At 45.2% G+C, this 17,251-nt stretch overlaps 1 protein-coding gene across 1 annotated transcript in view; it reads right to left on the reverse strand.

Annotated features, from left to right (window-relative positions):
* The window catches only part of LOC147718846 (protocadherin-11 X-linked-like), a 409,953-nt gene that overhangs the window by 196,810 nt on the left and 195,892 nt on the right, over positions 1–17,251 (reverse strand). The window contains exon 2 of the mRNA XM_086964615.1: positions 4,609–5,194. Within this exon, the coding sequence (XP_086820741.1) occupies positions 4,609–5,148 (540 nt within the window). The 5' untranslated portion in view covers positions 5,149–5,194. The remainder of the gene's footprint in view (positions 1–4,608; positions 5,195–17,251) is intronic.

Below are 17,251 nucleotides of genomic sequence, written 5' to 3' on the forward strand. Positions count from 1 at the left end.
GTGTACTCCTGCTTCCAAGTCTGTCCTAACGCACTGTGTATGAAATAGTTTTTGTAAATGGTAAGTGTAGTTCCGTATTTATGTGGCATATGGCTTATGTAAATATATTATATGTTTTGCATGTGTGTTAGTCGCAAATATCTCATGTAAATTGTGCTGATATCACCTCGGTGCAACTGCGAATATGTTAAAAATAAAGGAAGCAGTCGATTTTTTCTTTATTTCTTGCTAATCGTGACTTTTAGTAGGTTTGAGTCAGAAGAGTGGCCAGGGAAGTCCCATTCTAAACGTGTGCACATCTTCACAGTCATCACTTTCCACAGGCAGTGTGTAGTAAGGCCGAAACAACATCACACCCGAATAATTTAAATTGTAAAGATAGGCTAAGGCTACCTACGTGCTAATTTGAAAACAGTTCAAATGTCCTTACCATAACCTTGCTATTGTTTTCAGTACCTAAACTATGCACCCACAGCATCAGGAGTGCATGTGTAATTTTTTTTTTTCATGAATACCATTAAATTCTGTTTCCTTACCCTTGTTAGGACGCTCTTTACTCCGGTGAAATCTGCATTTTGGGACCAGATATATAACCTTGCCTTAAATATTTCGGATGCCCGCATATTTCAGCATTGTTCAGTTTGTGATGTGCAGCTTCATAATTCCACGCGCATATGCTGCATATCAATTGGAAAGGTTTCCTAGCGAGGATAATTAACAATGCCATATAACACAGAAGGTGTTACATTTTAATTAAAGCCAGAACTAAGCTAATATAATTGAAAAGATAGTGCTAGTAGACTAGAACTGCGCACATTTGATAGGACGTTGGACATATTTCCTACCGTCTTCTCATGATATATTGTTCCACGTCAACTTATGTAAACGACCAGAATACGCGTGGGAGTCAGAAATGTTTACCTGTATTTACTCCAAAACAAGGAACTATGGCTTTGCGTAGCTGTTCACGAAATGCATTCCATCAAATCAGTAAAAAAAGTGTACATAGTAACATACTACTGCTGATACCAGCCAGAATATATGTACGATTCGAATCTAACCAGTGCTTAATTTGTAAATAATATGTGCCAGGGATCTCGCCAGGAGGTCACTGCAGCTTACACCATCCATTGCGCCTAAAGGCACTGCCAATGACAGTGCCTAAACAACTACTAACCCTCAGTCGCAGTAGGTAGTGGGAGTACCTGCCGGGCGGTGACGTGGCGAGTGGAGGGGCAGAGTGGGGGGGGGGGTAGTAAACTATGGATTACAGAGGTTTACAGGTAAGTAAACATATAAATAAATAAAACGTATTTCGTTGCATGCACTGCATCCCCAAATGCGATGCAGTGCGCACAACGAAATTCGTGTTATTTATTTATATGTTTTCTTACCTGTAAGCCTCCGTAATCCATAGTTTACTACCCACCCTGCCCCTCCCCCTCCCTATGTCACCGCCTGGCAGGTACTCCCACTACCAACCGCGGCTGCTAACCCTCACACTGATACACGTGTGACAATTCGAACTATTTCAGGCCCTCAAAGCTATAGGAACACTTGAGCATTAGGTAATAGTAATTTTTTATTTATATAAAATTACTATTTATCTTTTGTGGTAGTCATCTCTAAATTATCCAGACAGTGTCACCTTGTGGCAGAGTGTCACAAGCACTTTTGTTGGCAATTAAGTGCCGGTGCCGAGCACAGGAAACCACTGGCTCGAATTAAGCACTGAATCTAACAGCACAACGATGATTAATAGCATCTGTGAGCTCATACAAAGGAGCAGGTTTGGTAATTTTTAGAGCAAAACTGAGTATCAACCAATGATGTTGTGTTGTACTAGAGAGGGAAAGCAGTACAGGGTCATTCTTATTAAATACTGCTTGCTGCTGCTGACTACCCCAATGCTGGTGCACAAAGAGCCTACCTAGCTCTACACACAACCTTTTCACCACAGTGCAAAGATGAGTATGTGCTGTCCAGCATAGGATTTGTACATGAAGCATAGCCTTCCAGAATAACATCCCATGCATAGATGAGTTCCCAATCGTTCCACACACTGGATGCATCACATATGCAATGTTTAGAGTTTTGTGAAAAATGAAAACATTTCTACTTGTTAGCCCCTGCTTTCGAAAGGCATTATTGTTCGACTCAAATCCCTGTCTGACTATCTTAGAAGATGGGCTTTGCATCATGATTACTGGTGATTTTGCGATTCTGCTTAATTTACATCCAAGTAACTCACACCTAACAGATTGGTGCAAAGCAGAGCGAAGCACTACTTGAACTCAGATTTCCGGCGCAAATTACTTCTGCACTGCAAAGTACATAACTGTGCCCGTTTGTGCTGCCTTGTGTCATATTGCGTGACGTTGAAAAGGCAAAAACCCTTAATAAATCTAGCCCAAAATGCTTCTCATAATTCACTTTACTTATCTGCGAACAAGAATTTGATGTTCACAAATTTAATTGGCCATTAACTGAGGTTAAAATTATTAGAGGAAGAAAAGCAACATAAATCATATTGACAGTGAAATATCCTAGTAGAAGGAAATAGTTTAATAGTTTAATAATGTACCATAACGGTAACATGATGTGATCTTCATTAGAATAGTAGCAAATAATATTGTTTTGTATGGTACAATTAGATCTACAATGAGCCTTTTTCAGCTTTCCGAGACCTTGCTATAATAATCATTCTCTGGGGTTCCTTGACCGCCATCTTCTGCGAGAAGACAAAGAAAGAAGTTTAATTTTTCAGAAATCTCTAATTACTCAACCTGCTGTCTTGCTAACATTGTCTGACTCCACTAATGATTTGGGCATACGCAATGAAATACATCTATTTACTAGTCATTTGACCAATGTCTATTTAATTATCTCTGGGGCCTTCAGCGATCTATCAACCATCCTTCTCTAAGGCGTATTAATCACACTACGCATCTCTTTCCTACCTGAGATATTCAGAAACTCCCCACAATTACAGATCTTCACACTCCTGCCACAAGAAATGAGCAACGAAATGTACGTACAAATATAAGAATGACAAAGAAATTGACTACCTGAAGATGGTCTGCCATATTTTACCAGCTTAAACAATTCAGCTCATAACAGAATAGACATAACTAATGCTGCCTCAAACCTCTGCCCAAAACTATCACTAAAAGAATAATCAAATCCTGACCTTCCTCAACCTTTTCACCAATGCTTAAATTCCACTTTTACCTACGAATGTTCCGTGCCGCCCTCAAAAATCAACAGCTGTTAGCAAATATTTTATAAAGAAATCTCAAATGGTTACATAAATCATTCATTAAGATCATCAGTGAAACTTACCTCCCAAATTCTAAAATGGCCAAACTTTACCAACACTGAAATCCAACCTGAATCCAGTACAATCAACTAGGAATTTATCACTCATTTCTGATTCCATGGCAAAATGTCACAATGGAATGTCACAACATATAGGTCATTGTACAATTATACAATCTATTCCATAATAGCACTTAGACTTCAAGAATTTGTGAAACACCAAGTCAGGGTGTTTTCAATTAGTTCACGATGCCTCCAAAACTTGGATCATGTCTATTCCCGTTTCCCCACTTCCATTTCCATTTCCAACTGCATTAAGCTACCCAAGTAGATTCCACAGTCTCATTTCTGATGTCAACAGTGGAGCTCCCAATGAGTTATTGTGCGGTGACTAGAAATGTGCTTACGCTCAGTTTTAAATTGTGCCCTCCTCTATGAAGAGTTTGCTGATAGTACGTGTGATTTACACTAGTACTACTCCTGGGTTACTCCTGAATTCCCTGAGTCAACCAGGAATAATCTAAGCCTGCTTAATATTTATTCCTGAAATTCAGTGGTAAATCAGAGTCCTACAGGTGTAAGTCATATCACAATCTTAGTGAATCATAGCCTATGTTAGTATACTAATAAAGTATTAACAAGCTTAAAGTTGGAACATGATTATTTTCCTCGTGCAATGTTATATACCCCTGACAAACTTCACGTTTTAAATTTGAACCTGGCTCATGTGTCAATGGTGTGTTGTTGGTGTGTATTCTCCTTGACATCCAACTATCAGATGGCAGCAGGAATCATGTCCACAACGTTGCTTCAAGTTTTAAATTCTACAGATGCAAAATTAAAGGAAACACACTACAGAAGGGTGCCTGTGGAAATGTGCACTCATAGTGAACAGTTCAATCTAGGGCATATTTTGGGAAAAGAATGAATAACGAAAACATGAAATTCTTGTCTTACACAAATATTTTGTAGCTGAAGACATGTCCAGCTATAGCTAATCACTGGTGTGAAGTAAGGCGACAGTAAATCAGGTTATTGTTATTTGATGTAGCCCCCTCAATCATGGGAGAAAATCCAGTTTAAGCAGCACAAATGGCCAGTAGCAGCCCGTGGTGGGAGTGCTGCCGGGTGCTGACGTGGGGCGGGGAAGGGGCAGGGTGGGGGGTAGTAAACTATGGATTACGGCCGATCAGAGGTAAGTAAACATATAAATAAATAAAACAAATTTTGTGGCGCGCACAAACAGTCACAGTGACAGCACAATAATAAACCGATGCTTTAAAAACTAACCTTCTCGAGCTCATAATGTTGAATGCTGTTGGTCCCAACATCAGGGTCGTTAGCAGAAGGAACTGAATAGCGGGAATTGATGGCTGTGTTCTCAGGGATAGAGATGTTGATGACAGTCGAGGGGAAAAGAGGAGCATTGTCATTAATGTCCTCAATCAGGAAGCGGATCTTGACGAGTCGGAATACTTCATCAGGCAAAACTGCCACCTCCACCTCATAAAAGCACTGGTTTTCTGTGAAGATGCCAGAGCACAGCTTTTCTCTGTCTATTCGGTTTGCTGTGGTAAATATCTCACCAGTGTTCTCCTCTACTCGTATTAGAGGAACATCCCCAGTTTTATAAACCAGTTTAAACTCAAGTGGTGCTGAGAGGGGCACATCTGGATCTAGGGTCAGGTCGAGGTCTTTCAGCAAGTTTCCAATCAAGACATTTATTGGTAGTTCTTCCCGCACAATATAATTCTTCTCCTGGGCACCAGACTGAAATACTAAGCAGGCCAACAATACGGCCAAAATGTATGTTCCAGACAGCAAGTCCATCTCCAGAATGACTAATGAGTCCTTGTGAAGAGCGGCAGATTGAGGGCTGCGAAACAAAGAAAATACATACTTTTAGTAAGGGGTGTTATAAGATATAATAACGTAAAAGTGCCAATTTCTGTGAATATCAAACAAAACTCTTAGAACTTTCATTTGACCACCTCAACATGTTTCAAAATGGTACTATTGTAACTTCATTGCCTCAGATTATACATTTTAGATACAATTCAGGACCACATCTGCCTCAACAAGGCCACCAAGGATGCCTCATACAAACGTTTGTCGTGGAATCATCCAGCCTACATGTTCAAAAATTAGATTTAAATTGAGGAGCATTTGATTACAATAATAAGTTGTACTGAGTGTATATGAAATTTCAAACAGTGTGTGAAAAGTAGGTCATTAAATAACTCTGACAACCCATCAAATCAAGGTCATTTTTAATGCTGCAGGATATCATAATGTATTTTCGGAAGCTAAGAAATATGTTGATTTGATGTAGATCTGCGACTACGCATAAATATAAAACATCTTGTACACATTAAGCACTCTGCAGAGTATGGAAATTTGAAAGAAAGACTATTTGCATTGTGTAACATAATACACGCATTCTGTGACATATGGACATGCAAAAACAATTGACGTATCCCAGACAACACGTATGGAGCAGCGCTTTGGAACGACATCGATGCGGCAGGTGCAAAGGGATACGCGCTCATTTAATGCATACATTTTTATCCTGGAGAAGCCTGTCTGAGAAGATTTGTGCATACACCATCCACCTGTTCACATTTAAGTTCATTAGATACTTGACTCATTTTGATCGAGATCTGACCCATAGTGGCGAAAAATTTTATTATATGTATATCAAGGCGCATTGCCAATTTACCAAGAAAAATTGTTGAGATTTCTGTGAATTTTTAAATCCAAAAGTTCATTATCCTTTTTTAATCAAAGCAAGGAAAGCTTTCTGATGCCACCACACACGCATAAACTGCGATTTGTTTCAGTTTTCCACAGACGTTCTGAGACAGAACACTAACTTAGGTCATGGGGAAATAATTTTGAGCAAATATAAAAATTCAAAACAAAACTGTGTCCAAACTAACACAATTGTCAGCCATTGAAAACAGGTTCTTCTGAATTAGTTGGAAATGATAATTCAATATTAATATCAAAGTACCCTCAGTATTCCCCTATCAACTTCGATATATTCTAATGAATGAGCAGTTGACATAATTCTCACTGTAGAAAAGTTTTCGGATATCTTCTGTGCGAGTTTGGATATAGTTGAAAATTATTTTTTGTTAAGCATCTGGGCTACAAACTTAAGCTGGATTTTAAGTACAACATACCACACGATGCTTCCATCAAGAAAGAGGCAGTGTGTTGTCCTCATGTCAAGGCTTGAATTTCACTGAACAGGCTTTTCAACACCCAGACTTTAAAAGTAATCAAAGCTCATATTGCAGAATATTAATGGAAACTACCTCGCAAAATACAGGGTTCATTTTGTTTCTTATTACACGATTTCACTATGGCTGAGATACCCGCCACCCCCTCTCAACACAATCCCCAAAAGGAGGGAAACCGGAAACAGTTCTTGAAGTTTTTGGAAGAGGGAGGGAGTGACCCTCCCCGGCCGTATTTATTAAAACAAAATTAAACGTTAAACAGTTCATATTAATGTACAATTTCATAACCACATTGCGATGTTTGGCTAACCTTAACAGATTCTCTAATACAGAGGTTCTCCTAGCCGAACTACCAACCTGCAAAACATTTTCTTGAAATAATGAAATTGTACATCCTAACGTTTAAGGGCCAACGGCAAGGTCGTAACCGGTGTCAAGATCCCTAACCAGAAATACCCCCCCCCACTTGGGAGGGGCGACAGCACTGAGGCGTACCCCACGTGCAACTACCAATTTCCCTTGACTTGTCGGGGGCCCCAATAAACTCGACGCCACTTAAAGGTCGTTCGAGGACTCGTGTGAGTATCTAGAAGGTAGCGTAGACCTCCCCCCAAACCCCACACAACTTACCACATCTGCCGTCGCAGACGTCACTGGCCCCGGGAAATTCCCCAGGAGGGGGCTGTAACCCCTCCTACACAGGAAGGGGCCTTGACCGCCTTTCCTTTCCTTCCGGCGGCCTCTCCTTAGACAGGACCGCCTCCCCGTTGAGGGGCCAATGGCCACCTCTCCCGAGCGCTCCCATCCGTGTTGGGTGACGCCCACTCATAGGGATCTTCCAATTACTGCTCACCGATCATGACCTTACCGCCTACCAAATAAATACGACAATGCTACCTAAACCAACAATCCATTGGCCACTATGACCCGAATAAGCATGCTTATAACGGACACAAAAACAGAATATCTTTAATCACAGAACATACATAAAATCGGCCAACTTTATTACACACTCAATATCAACATGATAATACCAACGGACACAAAAACAGAATATCTTTAATCACCGAACATACATAAAAACGGCCAACTTTATTACACACTCAATATCAACATGATAATACCACAACCTGTAAACGAAAAATTAGAATTATCGAACCATCTTAAAACAACTAGCTGTCCTCAGGGGCTGGTGGGTGGGTCAAAATTGGCTCTTCGTTCCGTCTCGAGCTCACGTGCAGCGAGGAGGTGCAGCTTCAGAGCACAGGAACAAGAGGATGTCTTCCGGTCTTGCGTCCCTTTTTATCCGTCTTCAGGGCGGGCGTAAACCCGCCCCTGCCTGCCCCGAGGGCGTGGCCAGCTGCGTCAGTGTCTAGGCCAGCCCACTCCAGGGCGGGAAAGAGCGCGCCCCGGCTACGCCGCTTCGGGCATACCAGCCGAGACGCGCCTCCCGCCCAAAATGGCTTCCCGGGGGGATCGAGGTACTCTGCCATACGTTCGGGGGGACCGAGTGGTCGCCCCTTTCCATATGGCTGAGATACCCGCCACCCCCTCTCAACACAATCCCCAAAAGGAGGGAAACCGGAAACAGTTCTTGAAGTTTTTGGAAGAGGGAGGGAGTGACCCTCCCCGGCCGTATTTATTAAAACAAAATTAAACGTTAAACAGTTCATATTAATGTACAATTTCATAACCACATTGCGATGTTTGGCTAACCTTAACAGATTCTCTAATACAGAGGTTCTCCTAGCCGAACTACCAACCTGCAAAACATTTTCTTGAAATAATGAAATTGTACATCCTAACGTTTAAGGGCCAACGGCAAGGTCGTAACCGGTGTCAAGATCCCTAACCAGAAATACCCCCCCCCACTTGGGAGGGGCGACAGCACTGAGGCGTACCCCACGTGCAACTACCAATTTCCCTTGACTTGTCGGGGGCCCCAATAAACTCGACGCCACTTAAAGGTCGTTCGAGGACTCGTGTGAGTATCTAGAAGGTAGCGTAGACCTCCCCCCAAACCCCACACAACTTACCACATCTGCCGTCGCAGACGTCACTGGCCCCGGGAAATTCCCCAGGAGGGGGCTGTAACCCCTCCTACACAGGAAGGGGCCTTGACCGCCTTTCCTTTCCTTCCGGCGGCCTCTCCTTAGACAGGACCGCCTCCCCGTTGAGGGGCCAATGGCCACCTCTCCCGAGCGCTCCCATCCGTGTTGGGTGACGCCCACTCATAGGGATCTTCCAATTACTGCTCACCGATCATGACCTTACCGCCACAGGTCCGGATAGTTGACCGGCTATCCGGACCCCCCACAAAGCTCCTACCTAAAGGTCATGCTTCAACGTTTTTAACCACGCTAAGAAGTCTCCTATGAGTAACTCATTCCCCACCCGAGACAAATGCACACCATCCCCCGAATACACACTGTCATCATTAATACAGCCATGCGAAATAGAATGCAATGTCCCGGAACGGAACAACCTACTCACTTTGTTATTAAGCTTTCTAACAGAGTGATTCAAAGCAGGAATAGAAATAGCCCCCCGCCACACCTTTCGTGGGATCATATGGGACCACGCAATTGTGCACCCCGGAACTCTCCTCGCCAACCAACTTACAGTGGAAAGCATTGCCTCCAGGAGAAGTCGTCTACCGGTGGTGACCAAATCATTGCCCCCTAAATGCACTATGACTATAGACGGCGGTGACCTCGTCCGCCCTAACAAATCCTCAAAATATGCTTGAAACTGGTCAATACAGAGACCGCCTCTTCCGTAGAAGGACACCCTGTACCCGTATTCCCCAGCTACGTGAATCATGTCACCTGCTTTGAATACGTCCGCGGCACGCCTCACGTATGAGTGGCCCACGACCCACACCTCCTTTTTCACAGCCGGTGATGTCTGACCGCTGGCCCGGTGTTGGGTCGACTGCAAAGTCCGCCCCGCCTCGTAGGCTTGCGCAACTGAAAACCAAACAAAAACAAGAGGCGTGAGTACATCATTACAGCTTTACAACATGTGTACCGCACATACCTCTTATAACAATTGGAGGACCAACGCCCCACTCGTTTCACTTGTTCAACATTAAGACCCCTGGCTGTAGCTTCTGTAGCAGCCCCTATCCGAAAGGAATGGGTCCCAAACTCGCCCGGGTTCAAGCCCGCAGCGGCAATTGACATCGCAAGCACCCGCTGGAACTGAAACCTCGTCAGTGGGGTGGCGTCCGCGTGTCTCAACAAGGTCCCCCCCCATACTGCCACCCTTCGTGCTAGGTAATCTTCTAAACACTTTACCGGGCATATGGAGGACCCGGGAATCCTGCGTATGATTATGCAGTCACCCATCCCATCTTGATCGGTCTTGGACCTGACAAAGGAGACCGTCATTGCCTCGCCTCTGATCTGAACGTGTTCTTGGCACAAACCCCCCGCCACATCCTGTTTGTTCCTTGCCACCAGTTCGCTTATTCGCATCGCCCCCTGAAATGCTAGCGTAAAAGCGGCTCGGAACAACACCGCCTCAAACGGAGATGAACATGTGGCAGGGAGTGTAGCCAACAACTGGGCCAACCTATCCAAACCTATCGGGCGCCTCTCATCTACTCTGCGACCCTCAAGGCGTTGCCACCCACGCAGCGCTTTCTGTACAACGAAAGACGCCGTTGGGTCCTGGATACTATGAGCCCTGGCAACAAAGGAAATAGCAGCACGATGCCTCTGAGCCGTAGCCACAGATTTCCCAGCCCTACGTAAGGACATCAGGAAATTCACTACCCATTCCTCGTGGCCCCAAAGTCTCTCTCTATCAGACCCCAAAAAGGCTAAATAGGACCTAAACGCCCCTTCATATGCCTTCCTCGTCCGTGTTGCTAGACTCTCTCCCACGAGGTGACGAAGTTCGGGGCACCGAGAGACCAGAGAGCCTCGGGGAAGGGTGCCGGCCCTGGGTCCGCTGAGGGAAGGAAGCCCGAGAAAGCCTGCATATGAAAACGAGACAGTGCATCAGCCGCCTGATTCTGTACCCCTGGGACATGTTTTGCTCTGAACAGCACATTCAGTTGCATACACAACAAAACAATCTCTTTGAGCAGTCTTAAAATCAGTTTACATCGTGCTGCCTGGCTATTGATGCACTCGACCACAGTCATATTGTCGGACCAAAATATCACAGAGTGATCCTTGAACCCTTCTGGCCAGGTTCTCAAGGCCACCAAAATGGGAAAAAGTTCCAAGAAAGCAATATTACTTGTGAGACCATTGTCATGCCACCATGTCGGCCACCTTTGTGCCGACCATTTTGTGCCAAAGATGGCACCAAAACCTATGCTACCTGCAGAATCTGTCCATAGCCCCAGCTCTTCAGAGGATACGGCTGGTTTGTTCCATATGACTCGACCATTAAAGTCCGCCAGAAATGCTAACCAAATACGCACGTCCTGGCGGACCTCAGCCGATAGTCTCGTGCGGTGATGGCCCTCCTTTAGGCCGACCATAGCTTGGGCAATTGAACGAGAAAAGGGGCGGGCCATCGGTATAACTCTAAGGGCAAAATTCAACTGTCCCACCAACTGCTGTAACTGATGCAGCGTAATTTTAGATCCATTTAGACACTCTTGCAGGGTTGCCCTGAACTTGAACACTTTGTCAGCTGGCAAACGAAAACAACCTTCTCTGGAGTCTAACTCGATCCCCAGAAACTCGAGGCAAGTCGCAGGACCCACCGTCTTACCTGGTGCCAATGGCACACCAAACTGTTTCATTAATACACAAAATTCGGCCAGGGCCCGGCCACATTCGAGATCCCCGGCTGCCCCAAGGAACAGAAAATCATCAAGGTAATGCATTACATGTTGGAAACCCGTCTTCTTTGTAAAGACCCATTGCAGAAAACTACTGAATTTCTCGAAATAGGCACAAGATATAGAGCACCCCATCGGCATACACTTATCCATGTAATAACAACCCTGAAAATTAAAACCTAGGAGACGCTGATCGTCCGGGTGTACCGGGAGCAACCGGAACGCTGACTCGATATCTGACTTCGCCATCAGCGCCCCGGGCCCCAGGCGATTCAAAATGGCTACGGCCTCATCGAAGGATGCGTACCGCACCGAACACACTTCTGGGTCTATTGCATCGTTTACAGAAAGACCACGTGGAGCTGACAAATTATGAATCAATCGAAACTCACCCGGGTCCTTCTTGGGGACCACCCCTAAAGGAGAACAAACAAAATTCTGTACCGGAGGTGCAGTAAACGGGCCGGCGACACGACCTCGGATAACCTCTTTCCGGATCTTATCCTGCACTACAGTCGTATGCTGCAGGACGGAAAGTTGATTTTTGCATATCCCGACACCCTGAAAGTCCCCCACCGGAATGCGGAAACCATATGAAAAACCGTTTCGCAGCAATCCAGCAGAAGTACGATCTGGGTATTCACTGAGCCAGGGAATCATCGCCAAGGTATCAATCGGGGTTGGTAAAGGCGCCCCTCGGACTATATTAGACCTGTTTGGCGCCTCCCCTACCCCCATTCTCACCCGTTCTGGCTCTGCACGAGGACTCAGGATGGGACGAACCGCAACCACTACATTCGTGCTTGAATTTACACGATCCCTGTGGCCTAGTACATTTACCTTTGTTGAAATTGAAGCAGAAACCCCTTTTCCCTGTATTACTGGCAGATCTCGAGTAATCGTCGGTACTCGTACCTGACCGAAAGGGCGTCCCCGCATATTGGCGGGAGGACTCGCCAACATTGCTCCCCACCAACGGCATTTTCAACATTCCTGACTCTTTCATTTTATCCCATGTCAAAGAATCATAACAGTCCCAGGTTAAACTTTTGTTATGCTCCTTCGCCTTCCTGAAGAGATTATCATAACAGAACCAATGGTTACCCTGGTGAGACGTCGAGTACCCCATAATTCGTGACTGATAGATCGGTAACTCAGAAAGCAATTCGGGCCTACGTTCCCCTAGGATCGACGTAAAAATTCCCCATGCATTGCCCCAATTGCCAATATTCTCATTCACTTTAAAGGCGGCCATTTTTGCGCGCCAAACACTCGGATGCATCAGATCCTTCTGACCTTTAACATGCTCCACTTCATAATGATCGACAAGCAAGGAGAAAATGTTCACATATTCCCCTGCCCAAATCTTTTCCTTTACTGCCAAAGGAACATGTTGCCCCAACTTTTCTCTACGAGAGGGTGCTGACTCATCCCTCGCGATCGGCAATGGCCGCTTACCTGCACCGGACGCTGCTTCTGTGGTCGCAACCGGGGCCTGCGGCTTGTCTATCACTGCAGCCGGCGCGGGCACCTTGGCTGCATCTCGCTTCTCGCGCAACTGTTTCATCAGTACTTGTGCCTCGGCAGCCGTGGCGCCCTCGCTACTGTCGCCCAACCACGCTGCTAGCTGTGCCGCCAACTCGGGAGGCATATCCTCAGTGGATGTCGGGGTGACCACGACGGGAATCGGATTCCCCTCCACCGGTACCGGGGTTGGCGCCTCGAGCGGGGTACAGGGAACCGGGACGTCTCCCCCGGCTGGTCCCCTTCTCGGCCTCTTGGCTTTCCCTCCAGGGGCTGCTCCAGCCGATGGACGCCCCGATCCCCCCTCCCCATCTCGCTCCGCCACCTGCTTTCTCAGTTCGGACATCTCCTTCATGAGGACCCGAACCATCTGATCCGTCGTCATTCTCTTCGCGCCTTTTTTGGGCATCTTTCCGACCGAGTATCTAGAAGACAAAAAGAAAGATCAAAACGCTCAAAATTGGCTCTTCGTTCCGTCTCGAGCTCACGTGCAGCGAGGAGGTGCAGCTTCAGAGCACAGGAACAAGAGGATGTCTTCCGGTCTTGCGTCCCTTTTTATCCGTCTTCAGGGCGGGCGTAAACCCGCCCCTGCCTGCCCCGAGGGCGTGGCCAGCTGCGTCAGTGTCTAGGCCAGCCCACTCCAGGGCGGGAAAGAGCGCGCCCCGGCTACGCCGCTTCGGGCATACCAGCCGAGACGCGCCTCCCGCCCAAAATGGCTTCCCGGGGGGATCGAGGTACTCTGCCATACGTTCGGGGGGACCGAGTGGTCGCCCCTTTCCATTCTTCAAGACATTCGTTTTATCAGTATATCAGCATCCCAGTTGGTCACAATTAGTCATTCAGCTTGGAATTAAAACAAGCTGCAAATTCCCTGCCAAATCCACACTGACTACATTTTTAACTGATGCCAGACCCTCCAACAGTTAATTCACTGGAGTACAACGTGATCATGATACCTGAAGTCAGCATTTAGGAAGTGAATAGGATTGATAGATTGATACCGATACATCAGAAGAGAATTCTGAAAGGGGATGCTGAATGATTTATTTTGTGTTATTTTTTCTTTCACCCTGAGCAGGTGCAATTTCACTTGCAGCATTTGTCTGTTTCAAATGTGGGTAATTAGAATAGAAGTACGGCTACAAAAGACTCAATGAAGTTGTTACTAATCACTGACTAGCCCTTTGGTCATAGCAATGATAGGCTAAAAAAACTCAGAAACTGTTGTAGACTACTGACTATTATGGTAATGACAAATAACCCCCCCCCCCTAAGACCAGGGGCATTGCCTTCACTAAGGCAGAGGAGCGTTGCCCCAATACTTTCAGAGCAGAGCAGCAAAAACAAAGTGATAATAACTTCCTTATTATCATTAAAAAAATTTTAGCTCTGGGGCTCTGTTAGGGCGGGTGGGGCTGATGGCACAGAGGGAGGAGTGGCTTGCACACTCCCTAAGTGCACAAGACTGTTTGGCCGTCCCTCTTGGGTCGACAAAAAAGTCATGCACAGTTTACATGTTCCCCACCAGGCTGCTTTACGCAGCCTGGTGAGGAACATGCAAAGGCTCACTGTCCTATCTGAGCACCGAACAGCGGCGCTCAAACCAATCACAACTCTGCATTGCAGCATTGTGATTTGGTCAGGGGAGACCGGGAGCCGGGTGCTTCCTGCTGCTGGGACTGCAGGAAGAAGGAAGCTGAACAAGACAGAGGAGAGACCACGGCCAGCAAAAAGGTAAGTGGTATTTTCTTATTATTCTTTTTTTTCTATCCCCACCACTCCACCGCCATTCCCTGCCAGCTGCTGCTCCATTTTTACCCATCTGCTATCATTCTCCTTTACAGTGCTTTAACTCAATTGAGAAGGAAGGCTTACAATGTGAACCAACAACATTAGCCAACTTCTACTTTCTAAGCATATTGACTGGCTGAGAAAAATTCATCATTCCGTAAAAGATGGTAAGAGGTTAACATTGAAAATTCAAAAAACCAGTTAAGAGCTCATTGCTTATTTCTTTCTATTAATGCCCAAGAATAGATTTAATGCTAAGTTACTTGTTGGCTTTAGGACTCTGGGCACTTTACCACTGCTAATCAGTGCTAAGTGCATGTGCACTCTGCGTTAGAAATGGTATGATTGGCTTACACCTGTTTGGAATATTTAATTTACATGAAACTCCCTTGTACAGTGGTATCCCATATACCCAGGGCCTGTAAATTGAATGCTACTAGTGGGCCTGCAGCGCTGCTTGCGTCACCCATAGAAGTTGCCTTTTAAACCAGTCTCAGGCCTTCCGATGCAGGGCCTATGTGCCCAGTTTACTGCCAACATGACTTGGATTTAAAACTGCTTATGAGGCCTTACATTCCCCTTTTACTACATATAGGTCACCCCTAAGGTAGGCCCTACGTAGCTCTATGGGCAGGGTGCTGTGTAAGCAAAAGATAGAACATCTGCTTTTATTTTGTGGCATGTCCAGGTAGTGACAAACAGCCTATTTGATTTCTCTCTACTGTGAGGCCTGCTCCTTCCATGGGCTTATAGTGCGCATACCCTTACATGTGTTTGAGTGGAAATTCTTGATCTGAAAGGAGCAGCGCTGACATTTTTGGTATGTTTAGAATGGTAGTGAGAAATAATGCTCACTGGTGAAGGTGGATCTTTAATTACAAATTTAGAAATGCCACTTTTAGAAAGTAGGAATTTTTTTGTGCTTAGAACTCTATGCTTTGTAGCCTGACTCTAAGCCACATCTTCTGTAGAGAAACAGCTGGGCTTGTGCATACTTTCCAGACAGCCATCAAACACATAGGAAGGGTTTGGTGTAACAGGGTTGCATCTGTATTCATCTGTATACTGAATGGTCTTCCTGTGCAGGGGAAGATGGAGGTGGGGAACACTTACATGTGTAAAGGCTGGGCCCTGCCCTCACACAAGGACCTCATTTATCCCCAAAACACACTATATAGCCCATAGTCTCAGAAAAGAGCTACTTATGAAAAAACCTATCTAAGACTTCTCAAAAAAATACAACAAATTTGTATGGATTCCCATCACTCACCATTCCAGGTGACATGCTTCATCATCTGGGTCTCCTTTAACAGGGCGAACACTCCACCCTAATGATGGAGGAGCCCAAGGATGTTTTCAAAGTTTATTAATACAGATGTGAGCCGATGTTGTTGGTAGAGTGTATGGGAAGTGTAGTGCAGTGCAAAAAAAGTGAATTCGGTCAGTTTCTGCGACTGCGCAAGAACTGTTCGATCAAAGATAGTTTTCATAAACATGCTGAGAAACTAACATCAAATCTCGTACATAGAGACTATCCAGCCAAATTGGTATGCCGCGCAGCGAAACGTGCTGTTAATAATAACCGCGACGGCCTTTTAGAGATAAATACCAAAAAAGAGACCAGTTCCAGACTGACCTTTGTCAACACTTACAGTACTGAATCTAATGAAATAAAGAAGACTATCCGTCGCCATTGGAAGATACTGAACATTGGGAAAGAAAATCTGCCAGAACCTCTTTTTGCTTTTAAACGGAACAGCAATCTGCGTGACAAATGTGTACACACTAGACCCTGCAACCTTACTATACAAGCTCAGAATACCATGTGGGATTTACCACCTGTACAGGGACATTTTCCTTGCGGACAATGCAAAGTCTGTCCATTGACAAAGAAATCAAAAACAGTGGACATTGGCACAGACCGACCTTGGATCCAGAAAAGTTTCACGAACTGTAGTAGTGAAAAGGTGGTCTATTTGATTGTTTGTCCTTGCAACATGAGGTACGTGGGGATGACCTCGCGCAAGGTGAAACTGCGAATCATGGAACACATGAGTACTATAAGATGTAAAAAACAGGCTACACGTTTGCCTTCTCACTACCTAGAAAAGAACCACCGTCCAGATGACATGGAATGGACCGTACTGGAACAGCCATTTATCCCACAACATGTCACTGACATCTCAAAGTTTTTCTTACTAAAGGAGCAAAAGTGGGTGTTTAGACTCAAGAGCGACACAGAGGGGCTGAATGATTCCATTCCTTGGTCTACCTTGTGATTGGCAGAGGCCATTTTTTACTAGAGGTCCCCGTAATAATCTGAAGGGCCCCCACTATTGGAAGTACATAGATATTGAGAGATATATTGTGGATTGTAATCCTTCTGTAATTCGGTATGCCATCATATACACTTTTGATGACACATTCTTTCATGCCATCTTAATGACCAGAGATTATTGTTCATGAATAAATAAGATCTGATAGTGCATCAATCTATCAAGTCCTAGTTGTGACGTTAAATCGATCTTGCATTGTCTTATTGTTCCATATCACGTGCCTTTTTCACGTT

Source organism: Lissotriton vulgaris, chromosome 4_1, assembly GCF_964263255.1.
Source record: "Lissotriton vulgaris chromosome 4_1, aLisVul1.2, whole genome shotgun sequence".
Classification (NCBI taxonomy): Eukaryota; Metazoa; Chordata; class Amphibia; order Caudata; family Salamandridae; genus Lissotriton; species Lissotriton vulgaris.